The sequence below is a fragment of the Cheilinus undulatus genome, linkage group 17 (assembly GCF_018320785.1).
Source record: "Cheilinus undulatus linkage group 17, ASM1832078v1, whole genome shotgun sequence".
Lineage (NCBI taxonomy): Eukaryota > Metazoa > Chordata > Actinopteri > Labriformes > Labridae > Cheilinus > Cheilinus undulatus.
Window position 1 is genome coordinate 21,988,185 of NC_054881.1, and position 23,871 is coordinate 22,012,055.

General features: G+C 39.4%; 2 protein-coding genes across 3 annotated transcripts; both read right to left on the reverse strand.

Annotated features, from left to right (window-relative positions):
• Window positions 1-860: 860 nt before the first annotated feature.
• On the reverse strand, window positions 861-23,767 carry rbm18 (RNA binding motif protein 18). 2 transcript variants are annotated; one of them, XM_041811815.1, is made up of 6 exons: window positions 23,576-23,767; window positions 21,896-22,009; window positions 14,389-14,515; window positions 12,487-12,567; window positions 6,516-6,616; window positions 861-4,525 (listed from the first exon to the last, which is right to left on the reverse strand). In XM_041811815.1, the coding sequence occupies exons 2-6, from the start codon at window positions 22,000-22,002 to the stop codon at window positions 4,342-4,344; spliced, it is 600 nt and encodes a 199-aa protein (XP_041667749.1). In that variant the 5' UTR covers window positions 22,003-22,009; window positions 23,576-23,767; the 3' UTR covers window positions 861-4,341. The 2 variants fall into 2 exon arrangements, with proteins under 2 accessions (XP_041667749.1, XP_041667748.1); XM_041811814.1 differs by having other exon boundaries at window positions 12,481-12,567.
• LOC121525269 (nicotinamide riboside kinase 2-like) lies at window positions 22,295-22,639 on the reverse strand. Its single transcript, XM_041811162.1, has one exon. It carries the CDS (start codon window positions 22,637-22,639, stop codon window positions 22,295-22,297), a length of 345 nt encoding a protein of 114 aa, XP_041667096.1.
• Window positions 23,768-23,871: the final 104 nt, after the last annotated feature.

The window sequence follows — 23,871 nt, forward strand, 5'->3', positions numbered from 1 at the left end:
GTAAATTATAGGTATCTATATAATTGCCATTTATTTGCTCTACAAATACACAACTAGACCTTCATAGACTGCAACATAATAATTAACATAAATGCCTCTGTATTTTTAGGTCTTTTTATTCACAGCGTCTCCATACGTTTAAGCCCCTATATTAAGATTCAATAGCAAAATAATATAGTAAATAGCAAAATAATGAAAATAATGAAAATAAATGAAAAGAGAGTCGTGTTTTTTATTAAGTGTTGGCCCGATTAAATTAATTTAAAATCTTGCTGTCGCTTATTTTAATGCTAATTAACTTCGTAATCAAGCTTGTTTTCGTCCTGACATTAATTATTATCAATACATTAAAATATTACAGTCTATTTAAAGGTAGGCATTACAATTAAAATATAACGAGCATTACATACATTTTCAGAGCAGGAAAAAAACATAGAAAAAAATATCTGCACTAAATACGATGTATCGACTTTTTAAAAAAGCTACATTGCTGGCTAACCTGTAGGCGATAAATAAGGCTTTTATTTTGAAACCACTTGAGACTACCATTATGATATAGCGTCTTACAGACTAAAATAATTGAATAGAAAAGGTAAAGTGCTGTTATCATATTACAAATACGAGATTTTTAAAAGTTAAATCGCTCACGCGGAGTGATTGAACAAAGCGGAAGCCTGATGAGAACAGGAAATATCAGTGAGCGCGCGCAGTGGTTTCTATCGACATGTCAATCACGGCAGGATCTCACAATCACCCGTTCATTTTTACACTCTCACTCTCATTAGACCAAGAACAAAACATCATTTCGGAGTAAAAATGAGCAGAGAATTCTTATATAATTCAAAAGTATATTTTCACGAATAAAGTCATTTTAATTAAAAACAAATAAATACACACATTACAAAGAAACCATTAACTTTATCCAATGGCTATCAGAAATAGTTAAGACAGCCATTTTTAAAACACACAATAAGACATTTAAAAAGGGCTTTCTTTGTTTCAAGAGGTAGAGTTTGATTTCTTCTGAGCACAATCCCTGCTGCAGTCTCACCTTGCCTCCTTATAGGACAGTTAAATATTCAGGATCAACTCAACTCAATTCAGGATCAACTCTTAAAACCACTGATTGAAAATGAACTCTTTAAGGAAATTAATTCACATCATTTTTCAGTGACTTTTTTGTCATTTTTGTGCTCATATTGCATGTCGAACCTGCAGGAAAACACAGATCACAGCAGAAGTACTATGCTCCAGTATGACAACACAAGAGAATGAACAATAAATATTTTTTATAGTATTTTCTAAATAAAAGTTGTATGCAAATGATATTCAAACTATTAATATTTACAACAACTGTTGGTAGACTTTACAAAAAAGTGTAATGCATTAAAGATAAACCAGGAGTGAGCATAAAGGAAACAGGACCTCAAAACAATAACAGACACTATTATGAGTAGGATTATCAGGTAGAGACAAAGGCGGATGCTCAAAATTTGTTGGGTGGAAAGCAGGAGGTAAAATAAAGCACAGTAAAAAGAGAAGAAATCAGACACACAAGCATGAAAAAGGTTTCAAATTGCTCAAAAGCATTTATTATAATTTCCAAATTATTAAAAAGTGTTGCCGATTATAAATATGTCCTTCTTAATTTTTTAAAAACACTTTTCATGCTCGGAGTGCCCGGTTTCTTCTCTTTTTATTGGTTGGCATTAACATGTAACTGAAACACTAACATTAGGGTTTTTCTGCATTAACAGCTGAGGAAACATGGCATGAATATTCTTTTAAATTCTGTGATATTTAAGAACTGCATAGAAAATAATTGTGGATTTGCTTTTAGCAAGCAATTTCTAACTTCTATTAATTAGATGCAGATGGGTCATGATCATCCTAACAAAACATCAGCGAAACATGTGGACTAAGACACAATTGTTGTCATTTAATGCAGTGGTTCTCGACTGATCTAGTTTCTGGACACACCACCTCTTTAATGACAAACCACAACTCATATTTACGAAAAAATTAAACACTAATTTATTCAGTGAAAAATTCATCAGTTGGAACTCAAGACAGGACTAAACAGGATCATTATGTCAACATCACAGACACAACAGGACTTAAGTTTTCTCTGAAAGCAGTTTGTCTTTGTAAGCAGACTGTTTCATTTCTAAATCCCGTTTCATTTGATGGCTTAAATGTTTCAGCACTTTGCTGCACTTAAAACAGACACTTTTGTCCCCGTCTTGTTTGCAGTGTAAGACAGCATAATTCATATATTCTATTTTCCATGTGACATTTTTTATACTTTGACTTCATTTCTTAGTCATTTAATAGCAGTGGCATCAAGATGCATTTCTGCCACAAACTACCACACTACTGCTAAGACATGGCGTTGTAGGCACATATGCCCTTCAAAATAAAAGCATAGCGTAGTCTTTTTAGAATTTTTTTCCCCCAGGTGCAAATCTACAACCCACAGCTGGGTCCTGATCCACCAGCTGAGAACCACTGATTTAAAGTGTGTATTTACCAGAGGTGGAAAGAGTATAAGTAAAAAGTAGGGCTGTCAAGATTAATTACATTAATCAAAATTCATTCAGGTCCACAATTAGTACACCTTTTTAAAATCACGACATGCTTTATTGTCCCTTTCAGCACATTTTTGTTAAGCCACTTAGTGTCTCCCTGCAGTAACAGTGATGTAAAATAACTCCAGAACTGCTCCTTAATGTCTCAGTTCACGTAAAAAAAAAAAACCTCAGATGAGTCAAAAGTCATCTACACCTTGTGTTATCAAGCTTTTACCTTTTTACTACTCCCTTATTTTGTTTTCTATCCATTACAAGTTCCTTTTTCCTGGGTTAAGTTAATGTTATAAGTTTTGATCCAACTGTAAAAGCAGCTCAGAAATGTTCATCATGTCTTCTTATTGATATTGATACAACTTAGTGTTGTGTAAAAGCAGGTCTGTATGCAAACAGGAAGTCCATTGCCATAGTTTAGAATCATATAAAAAGCAAAATAACACAAAAGCAGTTTGAAGGCAAAATAGTGTAACTTTGAAATGATTTTTAAAAAATAATGTGATTCAGTACAATTAAAATATATTTTTTGACAGCCCTAGTAAAAAGTAATTTATTCAAGTTTACTCAAAGTACTATGTAGCTACTTATGATGCCTGTTTGTAAAGTAAAATTTGATCATTCCTTAATGCGCAGTAACAACAAAAGAATATGACTCTCCAACCAGGTTGTTCAGGTAAAGTCACACCTGTTTGGTAAAGAGAAATGCAACAGCTGTTTTTTTTTTCTTGCAATGTGCCACTGACGGTTAAGTGTGCTCTAAACCAAACTCACCATTTTCACATCACTGACAGGGAGGTTTGGCCCACTTGTTTTGGCTTTTAGTTTTTATTTCTTTACTCAGTAATAGATGCTTAATAAAATGTGTTTAAGTACAATACTTCTGTAAAATTTACTTAAGCAAAGGAAAATTTCTGTCTTTAAAAATTACATTGAAAAGCTACTCAATTACAGTGAAGTGAGTTAATGAAACTAGTTACTTTCCACCCCTGGTATTTACTGAAAATTCTTAAAGCTGAATCCTGCACTTTTGGGGTAGAAAAGGTCACATAACAACAAAGCAGATGTGATATTTAATAATCTTTAATTAAAATAAAGAGACTGTGGCAAAAGAAATACCAAAACTCACATCACAAAACGTCAGTAAAAAGGCTGGAGTTGTATAAAAAAATTGAATCCAAGGGGGAAAAGGCAAATTATAAGAAAAGAGTGAAAAACAAGACAAAAATACTGTGACTTACAATAACTGACACTTAGTGGCGTGTGCCTTATTACTTTAACTTTATGAACACAAACATGTTATAAACCTATGTTTACTTCCTTTTCATATTAGTCTTGAAAAAAATTTCCCCTTTGAATTATGTGTTCAGAAACACCTCGAAGACAAAAATAAAATCATCATTTAGCCCCCGAAAAAATGCTGTTTGTTTTCTTTGCATCATGTGTTCCTCAGCTGCATGGTTCCTCTGATTTAAACCTCTGCAAAAGTGAGGAAGCAGATCCACGTTTAGGGAAAGAAACCTACCGAAAGTTAGGTTTTTGTCATCGCTAAATAATACCAGGCTTTGTAACTCAAAATAACGAAGAAATATTTAAAATTCTTGTCCATGATTGCTGCAGTTACCTCCAAAAGAGTCCAAAGTGTTATAAACAACTTCAGGATGTCTTTATAACATCTAGTGTAGAGTCTGTTTGTGTGGAGGTGGGGGGTGGCGGTACGAGGGAAAGAGGGTGGGTGGGGGTTCTCCAGAATGATGGGTCATCTCCTAAACTTGCGGAAGGGTCTGCTCTGGTTATTATGGTGGGATTTAGAGTACGGCTCCCAGCGCTTCCTCTCCGGCGGTTTGTTGTAAACGTATGCCGACGGGCCCGAGTAGTCATCGTCTGGATTCTCCTCCATCATCTGCAGCTTTGCCTCGATGGCGCGGATCTTTGCACTCGTACTGGAGAAGAAAAAGAGATGTTAGCGGCTGAGGTTGAGGGGGAAATACTAGTGTTAGCGCTGAGGGTGTGATGGACAGATCTCGGCCTTCACTGAGAGGAGGGGAAGAGGAAGCATTAGCACTTTAAGAAACATGAGGGAGTGGATGCTAAGGAATAAAAACAAGATTACCTGTTGTGCTGCATGACAAATAGACGCATTTAAAAGGTGAAACAGGATTTGAAGAAGAAAGCCGGAGAAGTTTGCAAGAAAGATTACAGTGCAGGTGACTGAGGGAAGGAGTAAGAAGAGAGGAAGCCTAGAGGGGAAAAGTGTTTATATTTCCTCTCTTGTGCTGTGTGGAGAGAGTGAATCTGAAGTTTACACTAGAACTAAAGTGAGGTGATTTTCCTGAGAGGATTTCTGGAAGCTGATAAGTCACTACAAGTGTTGGGCTGTCCATAAAAGAGGAGTACAAAAGGCTCCTTACTGAGCTCTGTGTGGCCGCTACACATTCAGAGTGTTTGTATGTGAATGAAGCCCTGCTATAATGGCACTTTGAAATATGCTTTAACAGAGCTATATCAATTCAATACAGATGTATTTTGAGCTTGTTTTGTCTAGTTGTACTCAAAGGAACTTTGTGATGAATACATGAAGACCAAAAGTTCTCCTGCAATAACTTCAGGAAGTTCAGGGGAAGATTTCTTTAAGGCAGCGAAAAGAGAAAGTCACTTCCATGACCAAAAAACACACAAAGAAGGCTGGACTTGGAAGTCATTTTTTTTAATAAAGACTGAAGTTTCCTTTTTAAGATTAATTTTTGGGGCATTTTGCCTTCAATTGATAGGATAGCAGAATACAGACAGGAAATATCAGGACAGAGAGTGGGGGAAGATGTACACCAAACATGCTTCGAGTCAGCGAATCGACCCTGCAACCACTTCGTTGAGGACTACAATCTCAGCATATAGGTACCTTCACAACCAACTATTAAGACTTAGTTTCCCATGAGCATTTTGTGATAATTTTTCTAAGGTCCAAGCCAACACAAAAAACATTCAAGATCTCCACTCCTTTTTCAACTTGCAACATCCTGAGGCTGGGATATGTATCGTGATGCACATTAATTTGGGATTATAAACATGACATAATAAACATGTCCTATACTGGATTCACTGCAGCAGCTGTTCTTAATTGTTGAGGATAACATGATGATTATTTGTCTGAATAATCCTCAAGTGGGTGGTGTCATACAAGTTTTTTGCTGCCTCCGACTGCATCAGAGCATTCCCACCTTGAATCACAAATATTCAACATATTTGATATTTATGATTCTAGTTTGCACCTTATCTGACGGGTCAGGCTGTTTCATACATGGCATGGAATATGTCTCACATCCATCCTTGGGAAGAGCAGAACATTTGGAAAAATCTTGGGGGGAGAAAGGATGAACATTCTGTCACATTCATTATGGCCAATCACAGCAGCAAAGCATATGACACAGGTGTCAAACTCATGGCTGGTGGGCCAGATTTGGACCACCAGCGACTCACTGGGTTTTTTACCCTGTAAAACAAAGCTTCATCCCCAGAGTGGGCCACAAAGAGCTGCTCTCTCGATAACAAACGCTTTCAACCATCGTGCGTAAGGGAAGATACGCCACACATGCGAACAAACATATCATTTAATCTTATATCAACAAGAAGTGACACAGTGGTCTTGGTTTGTAGATGTTGTCGTTACAGTAGCTGTGTCAAAATAACACTCATCAGATCTGTAATGCAATAATAGTGAAAAATCAAACTAATACGAAAGAATCCACAGATGTTCTTGGCTGAAAGTCACCAAGAACTGATCCTATTTTCTTTTCTTTTCATACTTTTTTCAAATAGAATGTTGCTTTGAATCACTTTTATGTGATACCCTGAAAAACATGCGAACAGGTTAATAGCGGTACATGTTTGAATAACCATAAGGAAAGATGTCACTGCTGTATGCTTGGTACCAACCTGAGGTGGTTGGCAGTTACGGCTCCATCCTCTGCTGCACCACTGCAAGACGGCTCAAGGCTGGGAGGCATCGTCTTCTCATTACGAAAACCTTCAAACCTCTAAAGACAAGACATGGCCAACACAAAATGACCCACAAAAATGGTGATGGAGACACAAATGGACAGATGGAATGACAAGGAAGTAAAAAAAAAAAACATGTAGAAACAAAGTGGACAATGAAGACATTGCAGATTTAAAGAGGACAACATGACGAGGAGGAAGAGAAGAAGACAGAGAATAAGAGAAGATCATGTCAAGAGGGAGACTTTAAACGATCGGGTCCTCTTAATAAACATTGAAGGCAGTTTTCTGGAGTTGGAACCCCGGTTTGCTGCCACAAACATCCAACATAATCAGAGATTTTTCTCTCTCTCATCAAACACCCTGAGGGGAGCGGCTGATCAACAACCAACGTCTGCACTCATTCCTTTCACAAACCACCTTCCAAAACATCTCCACCAGCCAACACTGAACTCCTGACAACCTGTGAAGAAAGAAAAACAAAAGACAAAAAACAAACGTCACATACAGTCCGAGAATGGCACAAGTCACCCCTGGATTTGGATGCAGGCGGCCCGGGTTCGAATCTGGCCTGTGTCCCTTTACCGCATGTCTCTCCCCACTCTCTTCCCTGTCCCTGAGCCTATCCACTGTCCTTCCTCTATCTAATTAAGGCATGAAAAGGCCCAAAAAATACATCTTAAAAAAAAGAAGTTACATAAATGTGCAAAAGAACACACATGGTTTCACATAGTGTGCCAAGAAATAAATAACATGTATAGCCAAGAATAGGTTTTAAAACAATGGCAGTAAGACCAGCCAGGACCCTTCCCTTCCACCTATTTCTTGAGGCATGTCACTGGAATGCATATAGATCTACATGGAGTCAATCAGACTATTCTGAATCTGTAAACAGTGAAAGTTATGTTTAAATTTTACTGGAATTTTGGCTCACTCTCATCGTTTTAAGCATCATAAAACATTACAAGCATTATTTGGATTGAAATAAATATTTAATCTAACAATAATGAGCATTAATAGTTGAATTATGGCTGTATAATGAGTAATTTTTAATAAAGCGTTAGTGAGCATGAAAAATATACAACCATGGTTAACCAGCAGATTGATAAAGCAACATTATTACAGTAATGAATCAGGACACAGTTGCTTAACAGTTACATGGAAACCCATGGATGTTTGTAGGATTTCAGGGGAAACATTTCAATAAACGTTCATCAACGTGATTTCCTCTACTTCAAAGCAAACTAATAAAGTCAAGATGTAAGGCTGGAAGTGAGGCAGCGACTTGTACACCGACCGTTTCTGACTCACTCATCCCAGCGCATCGCATACGGGTTGGAACCAGAGATGAGATGTTAGAGAAGTGGCCACATGATGTACAGGAGGATGTTTTAGGAATACCGACTGCTGATAGACGTGTTTGGTGACAGTTATTCTAAAACGTGAGTTTTCCTCCCCTGCCACTAAGGAGTGAAAGTAAAACCACAGCTGAGCTTAAGGCCCAGATCCATTTCTGACTCTCGTGCCTGTTCTTTGAAGAGTTCAAAGGAGTTGTGGTGAAATCCTCCCCTACCAAATGGGACTATTTTCAAGTTACCAGACATTTCTACAACACACAATTTCTCATAAAATGTTTGTTTAAAAAGGTCCATAATGTATTGAAACAACATTACATTGCTGCCACCTGGCCACAACCTTCAATCTCCAAAATCCCCACTTTTAAAGAGAATTGAAATAACACTGTATTTTTAAATAACTAAACACCAAATGGTCATAATCACCATTTCATGACACTTTCATTTGCTTAAAATTTGTAAAACCCAGTGATTGATGTAAAGGGTGACAAGTAGCAGTGATTTATTACAAAAAATTAAAAGCATGAAATATGGTCCTAGAACGTTATGGCTGGACACCAGCAAAATTTAACTTTTGCTCACTCTAAATCTTAATGAAGAAACGTGATGTTTCTACACTTCTTATGAAGCGTGATGATTCGCAGTGAATTCTGGGAGATTTATACCACTTAGTTTAGGGTCTCTCTGGAAAATCTCAGTTTAAAGCACTTTGTTCCACCCTCTGTTCCAGCAAAAATCAAATCACCCCCCCTTAGATATGAACGTATAAAAGATAGGGATAGAGCTCCATGGGCCCTCTAGAGTAAGGGGTGCGTTGAGACTGAGCTTAAATCTAAAGTTAGAACTTTTTTAACCATGGGATAAAATTCTGCATCTCTGCAGTTTATCTTTGTAAAAATCCGGTCTTACAAGTAAGACACTGGCCATGACTCTTACACAAAATACATTTTTTCTTGGTCGCCGGTTTAGCTGACTTGGTAGGGTAGGAACCGTTTTTGCGCATGCCTTCTCTTTTTTCTCTCCCCATATTTCCTGTCTCCATTTGGCTGTCCAAAAAATAATTCATACACATGCTTTAGAAAGAAAGAGCATATTTGCTTTTTTGTGCTAAAAAATTTTATACATGAACACTCTATCAATGACCAAAATTGAAACAACTTCTTCTTAGCTATCCATACTGACTGGAGTATTTCTTTCTTCTGACAACAGTTTTACTTTACCCCCTTCACTTAACACAATTAGCTACTCATTCCACCCATTACAGTAAAGAAACTGGGGATGCGCATGGCTAATTGCTAAAACAGTTAAATTGTTTATCAAATTTGTCAGCGCTGGATTTACAAGTTGGTTAAAAAAATATTTTTTAAATTAACACAGGCTTGAAATCCCAGTCTATACCAAGAGTACCTTGATGCAGACAAGATGGCTGACATACATCCAATCCATACCAGAAGTCCGTAAGTCTAAGGTTAGGTTTAGGCATTAAAACCCGAGTGGTTAGGTTCACAGTAAGGCAGTGGGGAAGGTGATATACTTGAGATCCAGCACCAAGGATTAGGCTTAAGCGCGAAAAAAACTAACACTGGCAGTTGAGTCAAACATGAAGAAGAAACTTCCGGTTGGGACTTCCGGCATGGATTGGATGTAAAGCGACGCCCATGTCAGCCATCTTGACTGCAGTTGGGTCCCTCTCCTCTATACTGCTCTTTTAAACAATAATGAACCTCCTGCCACTAGAGGGCGCTGTAGCCCCAGTTAATGGCCGTTGCCTACTATCTGGCACTTGACCGGATGTGAACATGGGAAGCTCAGCGGTGGCTTAGCGGTTAGTGTGTAGCAGGAACAGCGCTGTATGACAGCGTTTTAAAGTAGTATATGGAATTTAAGTGGCATGTAGGCTCACGAGGGTTTAACTCACATGTAACTACTCACCCAAAGTGAAAAGAGGCCACAAATCAAAGCACGACATTAATCTGCAAAGGAACAAAGGCTGGTGGCGCTAGCTGCTAATGTTAGCCACGCTCTAGAGACTATATCAGGCTAACATCACACCCGCTGACACAATGAACCTATGAGGAATTTGACTGTTTTCTAGGGATTTTCTCCTCTTTAGACTAGTCAGTTAAACGAAATTTAAATTGACGTTTAGCCGAATAGGGAAATAGATGCTTAGGAACATCCTTAAAAGAAAGAGGCTCATGTAGCATTTATAATGCAACAGCTCCACTAAATGTTCTTTATACTTGACTGTCCTGTGACAAAACTGACTGACCTCAATGGAGAGCACAAAATAAGACAGAACAGTCAATTCCTTGACATATCTATTAAGCTAAAGCAAACAAGAAATGTACTCAGTATGGAATAATGCAGTTTAGACATTGCAATAAAGACATGGAGTGCAATAAAGTGGGGGCTTATATAATGCCGCTTAGGTAAACAATGCCAGAAAGACAAGGAGAAAATGCTCTCCTATTAGTTATTGACATTACCAACAAGACCATCTGTCTTTCCTCAACGTGCATAATCAGGCCCGTGGTTTGATGATGAACTGCGACGTTCCTGTCGGGCCAAAATCTGTCTGAATTTGTGTAGTGTGAGCTGGCCTTTAGTTTGAATGGCAATGGCATAAGCCAAACTTGTGCTGGTGTTAATATTGCTAACCAGACTTTTACTTATGCATACATAAACACAGTTGGTCTCTCACTATGTCGATAATCAGTAATAAATGACTGGAGTGGAGGTCACTGTAGCTTCATTCGACACTCTAAAAACACAAACCCAATATTGGCAAGTTAGACGAGACCCAGTTTGGGTGGGTGGGATGACTTTGAAAAGGATATTTTTGCATGTCTGGGACATTGTCTCTGAGTGAGCTGATTCACACACAGAAAATGGCAGACTACTGCTGACATGGCACACTCTTTATAGCACGCAACAGTGCCTCTCTTTGTTTTCATGCGGGCAAAGAAGTTTTTGAAAAAGTAGCGCATGTGGGCAGGATTATTTTTTGAAAACGGAGGACAACCTTCAGTTTTAAATGTGTAGCTTCAGAGGGGAGGTTGTTCTCTGGCAGAAGAAACAACCCGCTGGACAAACTCTGATCTAACCTTGCAAAGCAGATGGATTCATTACCGTGTTTCTCACTGGCGAACCCATCTTGCAAAGCTCCCATCGGAACAGTTTGGGCCAGGTTAGAAAGTGACAGGACGAGTCAGCGTCGAGGGGTAGTACTTTTAGGCGCATCAGAGTCGTGACGTAAGCAAGCAGTGACAAGAGGCCAGTGCAATTATGGGGGAAGAGATTAGCATGGATGCTGCTATAGCCTCAGTTCTATCAGAACTTGACGACATTTCTTCATTAAAAGAATAACAAAGAACAGCATTGAGTTGTTTTCTTTTCAAAGACGAAAAAGTCGTCGTGTACTGACATGTCTACGGTCACCATGGTTCGTGTTATGCAGTTCTCCATGGAGTTTATTCCCTGGTAGTGGCGCACCTCGGTATCAACAATGACGTCACATGTTTTGTTGCTCTGATTGGCCCGTAAATATGTGACAGACAGAGCATTAATCCAATCACTCTCCAAGTCCAATAGAAGACTTTAGTGTGTTTCTTGTGAATGCTCATATTGAAATAAATGATTAAATTGTGATTAATTGTCAAGTTTCAGTATGTCAGGACACACCACATACAATAAATGTAACATTAAAAACAACTTAAAGAGCATATATAAATGACAGGAGAGAAAGGGAAACTATCTTTGTTGACATGAGATTCAGTTATTTTTGCATAGAAACAGCTGATCAATGTCCCAAAGAGTGCTACTTTTTAAACTTTTATACTGCAAATTTACTTCAGATCATTTATTTTTTTTCTATTTTACATCAGTAAAAGAGTTGTTTCAGGTTTTAATTTGGCCACATACCTTTATTAACCTTTACCTAAGAAAAAAGCATGCCTATTTTTGTCCCTTCTTAACACATAGAGTGTTTTAGCTCAGTGACACAGCTCAACATTTGTGTTAAACTTTCTAAGCGCAGTACAGACTTAGTGAAACTCCATAAATAAAAAAAATAAAGTGAGATAACTGCAATGTGTTCAGGAAGGGCTGCAGAACATGTTGACAGAAACTCTGAAAAGAGTACTTCAAACAGGTTTTTAAGACACAGCTTTTAACTGAACATTGGGATATTATTAGTTTCAATTTCAGGTTTATAATAGTATCAGTAACAAAAGCTATTTGTAGTTGGTGTGCTGTGTTGAGCCAAGTTGGATGGAATCTGTGAGCAGATTTATCCAACAGGGATTTGTCTTAGAGGCAGCAGCATTGACCTTGACCTCGCTCTACTATGTATGTGTCTATGTGTGCGTGTAGGGCGTGATATGTCTCTATACAGGATATCCTTCCACCCGATGCCAGCAGGCTGTCTATTGTTAAGAGACAGGCATAGGTAGAGCTGGATTTTCACGGCTCTCCGAAAACTGACTCCTACAGTACCCATCAGGATGTTTAGGACTTTATAGAATGATATAGAGACAGATACTTACCCTCACCTGTGCATGCGCCCAGCGCACCACCAGCTTCTTGGACAAAGCTAGCTTCCCATTTAAACACTGGATGGCTCTCTCTGCCTCCTGTGGAGAGTCACGGATACACACAGACAGGAAGAGAGGAAGAGATTTTTCACATTATGATTAAAAATCAGCCTTCATGATTGCAACAGAGTCATTAAATAATTAGTCTTCATGATGTAGAGACATTAAAAACAATAATAGATGATGAGGTTCCTCTCTGCCTCCTGATAGAGCAGCGAAATGTGTGTGTTTGTGTTTCAGAGGCAAAGAGAAAAAATGTAGCTTTGTCTAATCAAATGAATAAGCGGCTTTGATTCTAAATGATATTAATGAAGCACTTTTTCTTTGTGTGTGTGTCAGAGAGAGTGTAAGTGTGAATGATAAACACACACTTCCTATGTATAATCCTTCTGGGAGGGCCTCATATCGCTCTGATAGACACTAGCTGTGAAACGAGATGCTTATCAAGATCCCCCCAGGGCTCACTCCAAAACAAACACCGCTGCTCAACCTGTGAGGCTGAGCGCCTCCCTTCAAGGGATGTTTTTTTTAAAAACATGGTCCACTTGAGTTGTACACAGACAGGACCTCCTGACTGCTAAAAGATCTCTGATACAGCCTTTCTAGTCCAATTACACTATATGAAGATTATCGCATAAGCAGTGACTTTAGACATTGTTGAGTGATTTTTATTTTAATTCAGTTTCGGTGTGATCCAGCTACAAATTACTTTTGGTTTCTTTTCATTTGGAGCCCTCTGTGGACAAAGTGGTACAAAAGCAGTCCTGTACATGCGTTTGCTGTGCTTTCTGATAAAATTATGATCCTCTTGCTTTTAAATTTTAAACAGATCACTTAAAACACTGTAGAGGCATCCTTCCTGGACTAAAAAGTGTTTTAACATACTCTTTGGCATCGGATTCATGTAGTTATAGTATTAAACAACAGAAACACTTCAAGGCACTCTCTATTACGCTCAAAAAGCCTTTGTTTTAACTGCATGGTCAAGGAGACCATAAAAAGCGCACTGTGGCACATTGAAATGCACAGGAGGCATCAGTCTCCACAGGGTTGAAGTATGTTTTTGAGGTTGACTTACCATGCAGTTAAAATAAAGGCATTTTAACTGTTAAAAGAAAGTGTCTCTGTATTTTTCTTGTTTATTTATATAAACAAATCTCTTGTTGTGAACATTTTAACAGTACGAAAGGCTGCTTCACAACATGCTGTAAGTCACTTTGTCTATATTATACTTTTTAAGCCCTGCAATTGACTGGCGACCAGCCCAGGGTGTACCCCGCCTCTTGCCAAATGACGGCTGGGATAGGCTCCAGCCCCCTGCGACCCCCAACCAGATAAGTGGTATAGAAAATGGATGGATGTATTATATTTTTTAGTATTACTGATCATTAAAATAATAGAGATTGTATTATTTTTAAGTGGTATTAAAAATGATCCAAGTATCAAAAATTTTGACAAACTTAGCTCCCAAAACTGCAAAATCTGTCGTAAGCTATTATTTCTACATTAGCCTAATTAAATGAATGAAAATCTACATTCCTCCATCCATTATCTATACCACTTATCAATTCAGGGTTGCAGGGGGGCTGGAGCCAATCCCAGCTGCCACTGGGCATGAAAAAGGGCCAATCCCAGAGCTCATGTATAGAGACAAATGATCAGATAAACTCACACCTATGGGCAATTTAGAGTCACTATTAACCCATGCATGCTTGGGAAGAACATGCTTACTGCACACAAAAAGGCCCTGTCTGACCGGGTTTCAAACCAGGAACCTTCTTGCTGAGGCCACAGTCCTAACGCTTGCTGTGCCATGCAGCCCTTAGAGGTCTAAATTATTACATTTAATTTTGCCTGTACCTCTCTTGTGTTGAAGTTTACAAAGCAGTAGCCCCGGGGTTGTCCCTCCAAAGGCCCTGATTTATGAAACAGGAAGTCAAACTGCTTCACGTTTCCAAACTTCTCCAACAGCTTCACCAAATGATACCTGCACAGAGACAGAGAGACAGAGTGAAGAAAAGTACGTCTGTTAAACATGTATTTCATTAAAAATGTAATAAGGGATAAATTTGTGGAAGGACATTAAAAAATAAAGTTTGAACAAAGTTTTATAAAAAACAAAACAAATGGGAATGTAGGAAATGTGAAAGGGAAAGATGCTGTTTACTTCATGAGAACTTATCAGTGAAATGTACAGAGTAAAGCACTGGTTCTCAAACTGGGTTTGACCCCCTTGAGGGGGCGCCAGACATCTCAGGGTGGTGCAAGTCTCTCTCCTCTCTGAGGTTATCAAACATGCACAGTTAAATAAAATCTAGACATTACACCTAAAAGAAAGTTCATACAGTCATTCAGGTGTTTTAGAACAGCTGACTGGGTGCCGCTTTAAATGGGACTTATTTAACCAATGAAAACAATCCAAATTGGTGTTAATCTCTGAGATCAAGGTATAACATTTATTCCCATGGGTCATGGTGGGTCCAGCTTTTCTTGGATACAGGTAGGAGGAATCCAAAGAACAAGGTTGGGAACCACTAGAGTATAGCACGAAAACTGAGCCCAGCTCTCGTCTTCCATTTCCATGAATACGATTTATTAGTTAGTATTTACAATCTGTGAATCTGTCAGAGTGGCTAATGAGAACGACAGCTTTCTCTCTCTGACACCTTTTTAGAAGCAGGCCAGCAGCTGCAGCAGCACACTGACAGTAAATCTCTCACTGAGACAATACTGAGGATACAGTAGCAGGACAATGAGGGAATAAAAAGGAGGAAGCTTCAAATCCCCCCTGAGCACAGTGCTCGGCACAAACAACATCCACTCAGCGTGCAGAGCTGCCTGGGACTGCTGGACTCCAGGCAAACATAGATACGTGCCCGTTAATGAGCTATGCAGCAATGAGAGCATTGGTAGAAGGGTGTGTGTGGTACTTACTCCTCGTTACCATGGGAAAATAAAGAATTCTGTGATGGCGAGGAAGAGAGCAACAAGTTCAGGGTCACCTGTAGATTGTTGTACCAAGCAGCAGGTGCATTTCCATCCTTAAACTGTCACAGCCCATGCACAGGAACTGATTTATGCGTGCAATAGCCTATATACTTATTTCAGCAGATTAGAAGTTCATATGAATGGTATTTTCTCCATTCTGTTGGCTGTAACTAATAGAATATATGTAGTTACACTACATTTTTGAAAGTCTTGAATATTTTATAATATGACAGCACTGCAGTAACTCTTGAAAATCTGTTCTATGGTGGGTCTCCTCAGGCAAGAACAAAGCAGAGTCAACCTCATAGCAAGGCAATGCTTACTGATGAATATGCACTATGTGTCCTTTAGGACCTTGGTTCTTAACTGGTGGGTCAAGGGCAAGACCCAAAAGTGGGCTGTAAAGCTGTTTTCAGTGGGTTACAGATTAGCGCCTGGAAACAAAATGTGTGGCAAAAAGTCTGATGTGCTTTTATTTTGTAGGAAACATCTTCATCTCTTTATTATGTTACATTTTTTGTCCAATCATGTCCAAACTGCCCCACTTTTGATAAAAAAAACAGTGGTTATGTTTGAAAAACTTTAGAATTTTGGGTGAGGCGGGAGCTCAAACTCAGCGGATACCTTCATGCATGGTGCAAATGTGACTTACATTAAAAACAACAAATATTTGCCAGTAACATGAGAAAAAGAACCCCAGCAGGGATCACTGTACAACAGGCAACATCCAAACACAACTTAACACATATAAAACGCATCTAAACACTCAGCCCAAGGGCATGATGGGATACTCTAGTCACACACACCCCTTGATTTGAAATCACAGTGAGCAAAGCTTAAACCAGTTGACTCTTTACAGAGTTCAACTACAGGTAGTGATTTCAAAATGCACTCAAAAAAGTACCCCAAACACTACTTAATTACAATATTTTGAGTAAATGTTATTAGTTACTTTCCCCCACAGTGTGAAAATGAGGCATATGCACAACAGTGGGATCCTAAAACTAAAGCAGCCATGGAATTCAGCCATCATTATTTTTCCTCTATACCTGTGCATCTCCTCGTGTCTTCAATTAAAAAAAGCTCTATTAAAACAATAAATACAAAACCAAAAATGGACAAACAATAGAAATCAGCGCACAGCTTCCTGTGTTTTTGTTTCAGTGGATTAACCTTGTGTGACTGTCCAGGCCTCACAGTGACCCCAGGTGTTTTGTACGAATGTTCAACAGGAATTAATGCTGCAGACTTGGATTGTTTCGATGCTTGTTATTTTTAATCCAGGAGCAGCGTGTTTGTGTCACACCAGAGATGATTGTTTAGGAAAGGGTGCATTTATGTGTATAAATGGGCCTCAGTGGGGGTAGAAGTGTGCGTGTCGTAGATGCAGGTTGTACTAACGTCTTCCACCACTGTATGACTCCCTGGAGGGCTTTAGGCCAAAGAGAATTTCTGCTTTTCCCAGACAACACCCTGCACGATCCCATGTGAAGGAGACTCTCCAAAACAGGGCTCATGAAGCACCAAAAACCACACTACTAATTACTGATTGCATTCTCATATCACCTTATCTTCCTAAAAATAACTGCATGCGGTATGTTTCACTTTATGTATAAACGTAAGAGTTTCAATGACCAACACTCTAAGAACATTTTTGGATGCTGCCAAGTTGAACCACAATGGACCGCTCCTCCTGGGGGCTGTAAAAACCACCGGAGGAAGAGGAGGAGGAGAAGGGGAGGAAAAGGGAGGGAAATGTGGGGAGAGGGAGAGTAAAGTTCAGAGATGAGATGTTGCCAGAAGATGAGGAGGTGAGAAGCCAGGTAGGAGAGATACAGAAGGAAGGAAGGAAAAGAGGAGGATGTGAGTCCAGTCCAGAATAAGATAAGATAAAAGTTTGGTCCAGAAAAGCTCAGACCAGAGGGAGGAGGTGCTGGTCTGTTATAATAGTATCAGAAAAAATGGCCTCAGGGTTATAAGTTTATATTGCATATCTTGACAATTTCCAGGTACGCTACTTACAATACGCAGTGGCCAGAGTTAACAAAGACAGAGAGGGTGATTGATCACCTCTAATGAGAAATTCTCTCACTGAAAGCCAAAAGCACAAAACATAAAAAGGTGCTGAAAGCTCTCGTTACACCTGTGGGGCCTCTGCTCCCTCAGATGAAGTGAAATCTGTCAAGATATGTTGTACAATAGCAGCTTGGGAAGGTCATTTAAGTGGACGGGAGTTAAAAGAGTGTGACTGTTAAAGATGCAGGTTTCTTCATCCTTGTTGAACGAGAAGGATCGAACCGTTTGTAAGTGAGCTGCTACACACAGAGACAAATAAAACTTAGTTCATTTTTCACAATCACATACTTGGAATGAATCGTTGCCCATGTTTGCAAGCTATAATGACCTTTCCAGGAACATCTTATCCTTTTGTGACACTGGAGATCACTTATAATTACAACTACACGCCAGAATTCATCTTTCTGACCTAGGAAATATTTTTAAAAAATGAAAGTTCAGCCATATTACCTCATGGCTATGTCATCAGTCCGATATTTTTCCATATTTGTTTATCAAAGTGATTAATATCTGTATTTAAAGCAGATATTACTTCATATTTTAGCTTTCGTGAAACTTATTATCTGTTTTTTGCTGTGTGTATTTTCATAGGGAGAACTGAAAAATTATGTCAACTATTTGGTTACTAAAGGGGACTTCTGAAGCCAATCGATGGTGGTCGCCATACTGAAAAAGGTCAATACGATACCATATAATATGTTATGACATGATAGACATTAAAATATTACAACACCATACAATAAATACAATACAACCCATAACGAACACAGTATGGTATGACATGATACAACTAGGGTTCGATATCATTTGTGTTTTTTTCCGATACTGGTGCCAAATCCTAACTTTTTAAAGGGTGCCAATGCCTAAACAGTAACAGAATATTTCCAAGAAAAAAGTGTTTCAAAAACCAGCAGCTGAATAAAAGTCATCATGGTACTGAAATAAGATGCCAACAGAACTTACAAGTAAAGGAAACAGGTGTAACATATTAGCGCAACATATTTCGTGTGTTTCCTTTAGATTGGTGGGGATTGCGTTTGGCTGGTGTGGTATCCAACTGAAGCACCAAAATCTGTCTTGTAATTCGGTATAGTAGGTACTGGATGCGCTGGTAGCGGTACTATGTTGGTACTGGATTTCGTTACTTATCCCTAGATACAACACAACACAACGCATGATACGCATGATGAGAAAGGCAACCTTGCCTGTGAGCCTGCGCTGAGGGCAACAGACCCAACTTTTATGCTTACAGATCTAAGTACACGCTTACGGATCTGAGTAAAAATTGTGTGTGGTACAAGTGATGCAAAAGTCATGTGTGTATGACATCGAGAGGCAGATTCTGAACCAAAATGAACTAAGTCCACAATTACAAATTGGTCTACATATTTGCAGATTAGTGCACGCATTTGTGGATCTTTGTACAAATTTGCAAAATTTCACACACATTTCCAAATCTTTAAACGGATTTGCAGATCTGTACACACATTTGTGGATTTGTGCACGCGTTTGCAGATCTGTACACGCATTTGTGGATTCGTGCTCACATTTGTGGATTTGTGCGCAGATCTTTGTACACATTTGCAAATACTTTTGCAACAATAATAGCTCCATAGTCAGAGTCCTGACCTCAGCTCGATTGAGATGCTGTGGCATGACCTCAAGAGAGTGATTCACAACAGAAATCCTAATAATATTGCTAAACTGTAACAGTTTTGTAAAGAGGAATGGTCCAAAATTCCTCCTGATCGTTGTGCAGATCTGATCTGCAACTACAGGAAACGTTTAGTTGAGGTTATTGTTGCCAAAGGAGCGTCAACCAGTCATTAGCCTAGGGGTTCACATACTTTTTCCACCCTGCACAGCCACAACAGCCTGGCACTTCCTCCTCATGCTGGTCACCAGCCTGGTCACACACTGCTGTGGGATGGCATCCCATTCTTCAACCAGCATTTGTCACAAGTCAGCCAACTTGGTTGTGTTGGTCACTCTGGCACGAACAGCACACCCAAGCTGATCCCACAAGTGTTCAATGGGGTCAAAGGTCAGGACTGCTGGCAGGCCATTTCATCCTCTCCACTCCCAAATTCTGGAGGTAGTCTCTGATAAACCCTGCTCTGTTGGGGCGAGTGTTGTCATCTTGGAGGATAAAGTTCTTGCTGACAGGGTGAAAAAACAGTATTCTTGGGGTGTTGTCTTCTTGGGACACCTAATTCACGGCCTGTCTCTGACATACCCCGTTATATGGAACTTGGCCTTCAGTTTGGAAATGGTACTAGGGTTCACTCAAAACAATGCCGCAACTTGGTTTTGCGGAACACCAACTTGAAGTTGCCCAACCGACAGGCCCTATCCAGATCAGTCAAACGTGGCATGCTGATTCTTGAAGCAGACATCTACTGACCACTGTAGCAGGGCCCATGCTCACAGGTGCTGCCAATCAGGCACCTGATTGGCAGCACCTGGGGGTACCAAAAGCTCAAAACAAGAGTCAATAGCAACAGCAAAATAAGCTGTTTGGCATTGGCAGAGAAGATCCGGCACATTTTTCGTGGGCGCAACCCACATACTCAGCTCTGCTGCTCATCGCACAAATGCATGATCCTTACAAATGTGGCATTTAAAAGGGTAATAAAAAGGCTTTCCACAGTACAAGATTTATTACCTAGAAGCATTGTTACAACAAAGAAATAATGTACCAAACACAAATTGCCTTACTTTTTGTTTTAAGTTTAGATAGACAGACACACACAGACAGACAGACAGATAGATAGATACATATGAAGCATTTGTAGTTTAAAACAAACAAAAAAATTTAATATCACAATCATGTCAATCTGTGAAGAAAAGAGACAATAAGGTCTCAGTTTAACAACTGAGATTATAACTTTAGAATTTAAAAAAATCTCTTAGTTCTTATTCAACATTTTTATTTGATTTCAAAACAAGTATGTGGTAATGTTGCTTCATAATCAGCGCCTTGCATGTTAGAGTCTTGGTTTGGCTTCTAAGGACAAACAGAAGGACAGAGAGAGCGCTACATATGCAACACAGGAGCTAATTAATCTTCCCAATCAGCACCAGGGGCCATGGGCATTTCTCCTATTTTTCCCTCTGTGCTGTGAGGAGGTGGGCTATTTAAGGAGAAGTAGAGCAGAGCACGGAGAGGGGAAGGAAACGCCTGTCTAGACGCCCACCAGAGCTGCAGCCCATACATTCTCCAGCAGCCCCCACAGGCACAAAAACACGCCCCTCACCCCCACAAAAAAGCACCTTCTCTCCATCACAATAACTGTAGGTGTGCTGCTTTCTGTGTTGCATAAATGCAACAAAGAATGGGTGTTTGCGTGTACCTATGATGTAGTGTTAAGTAAGATAAATTAATTATGTACACAGACACCTCTGTGTTTTAAATTCTGCACCACTACCAGCTGCAAACTAAACATCTACTGCACACGTCAACACATACATACAATCAGGTCCAGGTTGACACACAGAGAGTAAACAGGGCAGGTGAGTGAGGAATGATGGCTGCTCCTTAGCACAGCAGGTCTCCATGCTTCACTGCCTCTCTTTCACACACCCAGCCCTGTCTGCTCAGTCTCAGCCTGCGACATACACACACACTCTACACATACACTTCATCAATCATATATGTATGCACAATGCACCGCCTCTCTATGAGGCAGAGCCAGGCAAGTTCAAAAGCAAAGCTTATGGTTCATAGCATGGATGGATGCAGCAAACCTGAATTGAATAGTAGCTGCTGTTGCTGCATAAATCAAAAACAAACTGTCCTTCCCATCTGCTAGGCTAGTTCATATTCAAGAGCCTATTTTCAACATTTTTAGTGACTATGAATTCACTTTTAACTCAAATACTTAAAATTCTTTAAGGCACAGGCACAGTAGTCATTCTCTCTCAAAGGTAGTTTAGCTCTTATCTGAGGCCAGTGAGATGAAAAATACAACAACCTTACTAAGATCCTTTTAAAAGAAACATTCAACACCTTTTATGATGCAAATTCTGTTAAAAACTAAAGTTAAGGGGCCCAGATGGCCCTGTGGCTTAGCTGCATCCAATATACATTAAGGCTGTCCTCCTCCAAGTGGGCAGCCCACTTTCAACTCTGGCCTGTGGCTTCTGTCATTCCCCAGTCTCTCCCCAATCCCCAACACTCTTGTGTCCTTTCCTAACTAAATAAAGGCGAAAATCTCCCAATTCCCCTGGATGTTTAAAAAAAAAGATAAGGTTGTAGACATGAACGCCTTCAGGAAATGTGTGGAAAAGCAGGGCCTCTTACTCTGTGATTTTGGGGTCGATGTTGCCTATCCATAGTCGGTTTCCATCATGAGCCACACTCTCTGAAATGATGGAGGCATTTTCCACCGTGTCTGCAGCAGACGACATGTGTACTCTAAATCAAACAAACAGAAGACAGAGAAAAGACAGAGAGAAGTTAGCATTCATGAATTTTAGGTGAAACTTAGCAGTCACCATTTAATAGGGATGCATGATATTATGGGCGGATATTAAACTTAAAAGTTGATTATCATAATTTGCAGATATGACAATTAATGCCAATATTTATGACTAAGATTTGGGCAACAAAGCCTGTTTTGATAATATTGGCTATATGATGGAAAAAGTTTTACGCTGGACCAACAGACTTACTTCAGCAGACGTAAGTCTGTTGGTACTATTAAATTAAAGGTCCTATTTCAACAGGATTGTGTTTCAAAAACATGGGCCAGACGTAGCCATCGAACAGGCCGGATGGATCTGGCACCGCGTAGTTCCTAGAGCACCTCCTCTTTTTGCATTCTTCATACGGGATGGGAATAAAGTAACGCTGGTTCAGCACGTCAATCAAAGGTTCGTAGGTGTAAAGCAGAAAGCCTTCCACAATAAGGATGTGAGTCTCCTCCTCCTTAGTGTCAGACTTTGGGATGATCTCAGTGTCCAGGGTGTTATCAACGCCATGAGATTTCTCAAACTTCACCGGGTTATCCAACCATGTGTCGATCGTACTCATCATGGCGTCCATATCCAGAGCATTGATGACTTGAAGAAGTCATCCTGATGGACCATATGTTATCATCATTATTGTATGGCATCAACGTAAAGCTCGATGGTAAAAGTACTGCATGCAGTTTTACTTTTGCCACATCAAGTACATTTTGTTTGCCATGAAAATTGCATATTGATTCAAAATATTGGTCATCAGTCAAATGCACTACTAATAATCAATATCGGCCCTGAAAAGACATTATCAGTTGACCCTCAATACAAATGTAGCTATTCAAAGGGTCAGTTGAACACAAAGACAAGTAATAGCATCTAGACAGCTTTAACATTAGAGACAAAAGTACCATCCCTGGAGCAGAATGTACTGTGAAGAGTTTGGCCACTTGTTACTATGTTGTAAGTCACTTAAATAAGTGGCAGCGTCACTGTGGCTTCTCCAGTCACAGCTTGAATCCTGTTTTCAGGTTTTACTACGAACAGTTAGTTTGAGGTGTGCATGAAGTGTACGTTTGGATTAAGTAGTCTTCTCTGCTGCAAGAATCCCGTCAACAGACTTTTCATTAGATTTATCAGTCATTAAAATATCAAATCAGTTTCTCAGTGAACCCCTTTTGTAGAGAATTGACAAATTAAAAAAAATTCTTTTTAACGAACTGTCAGAAGGCATTTGGTTCTTATAAAGCCCCAAAAAGAAGAAATGTGGATTTTCTTTCAGACGTCTTCCTGCTGTTAGCCAACGTTAGCATAGCTTAGCGCAGTTGATCGATTAACCACTGATCTCAGGCTTTCATTCTTTGCTGGTTTAGATCAATTACGTATTGTTTGACATCAACGGGGAGTTGTTCAGTCAGGACAAACATTTAAAAAATGTATCCAATAAACGGTTTATAATAATGTGAGTTTTAAACGAGAGCTGGATTGTTTGGAGTTAGCTAGCATTAAGTGTATCACTTACCTCTTTGATCGATCAAACTTCCTTTCCAATAATGATGACTTCGTCGACCTAGGATGACATGGATCCCACTTTCGGGATGATTTAGTTGCGTCAAAACATTATACAAATAATTTCAAAAATTCATAAATCCATCCTGAAGAAATATCTGACCAGAAACAGTCGCCTTGCTGTCGTCCAACAACAAAGGCGCTGGGTGATGCTGTAATGTGTTAACAGCTTACGGAGCAGATGGGAGGCGCTCGATTTGAAATTTAGCACCTCCCGCTTTTCCTTCTAGGTCTTAGAAGGAGATTCAC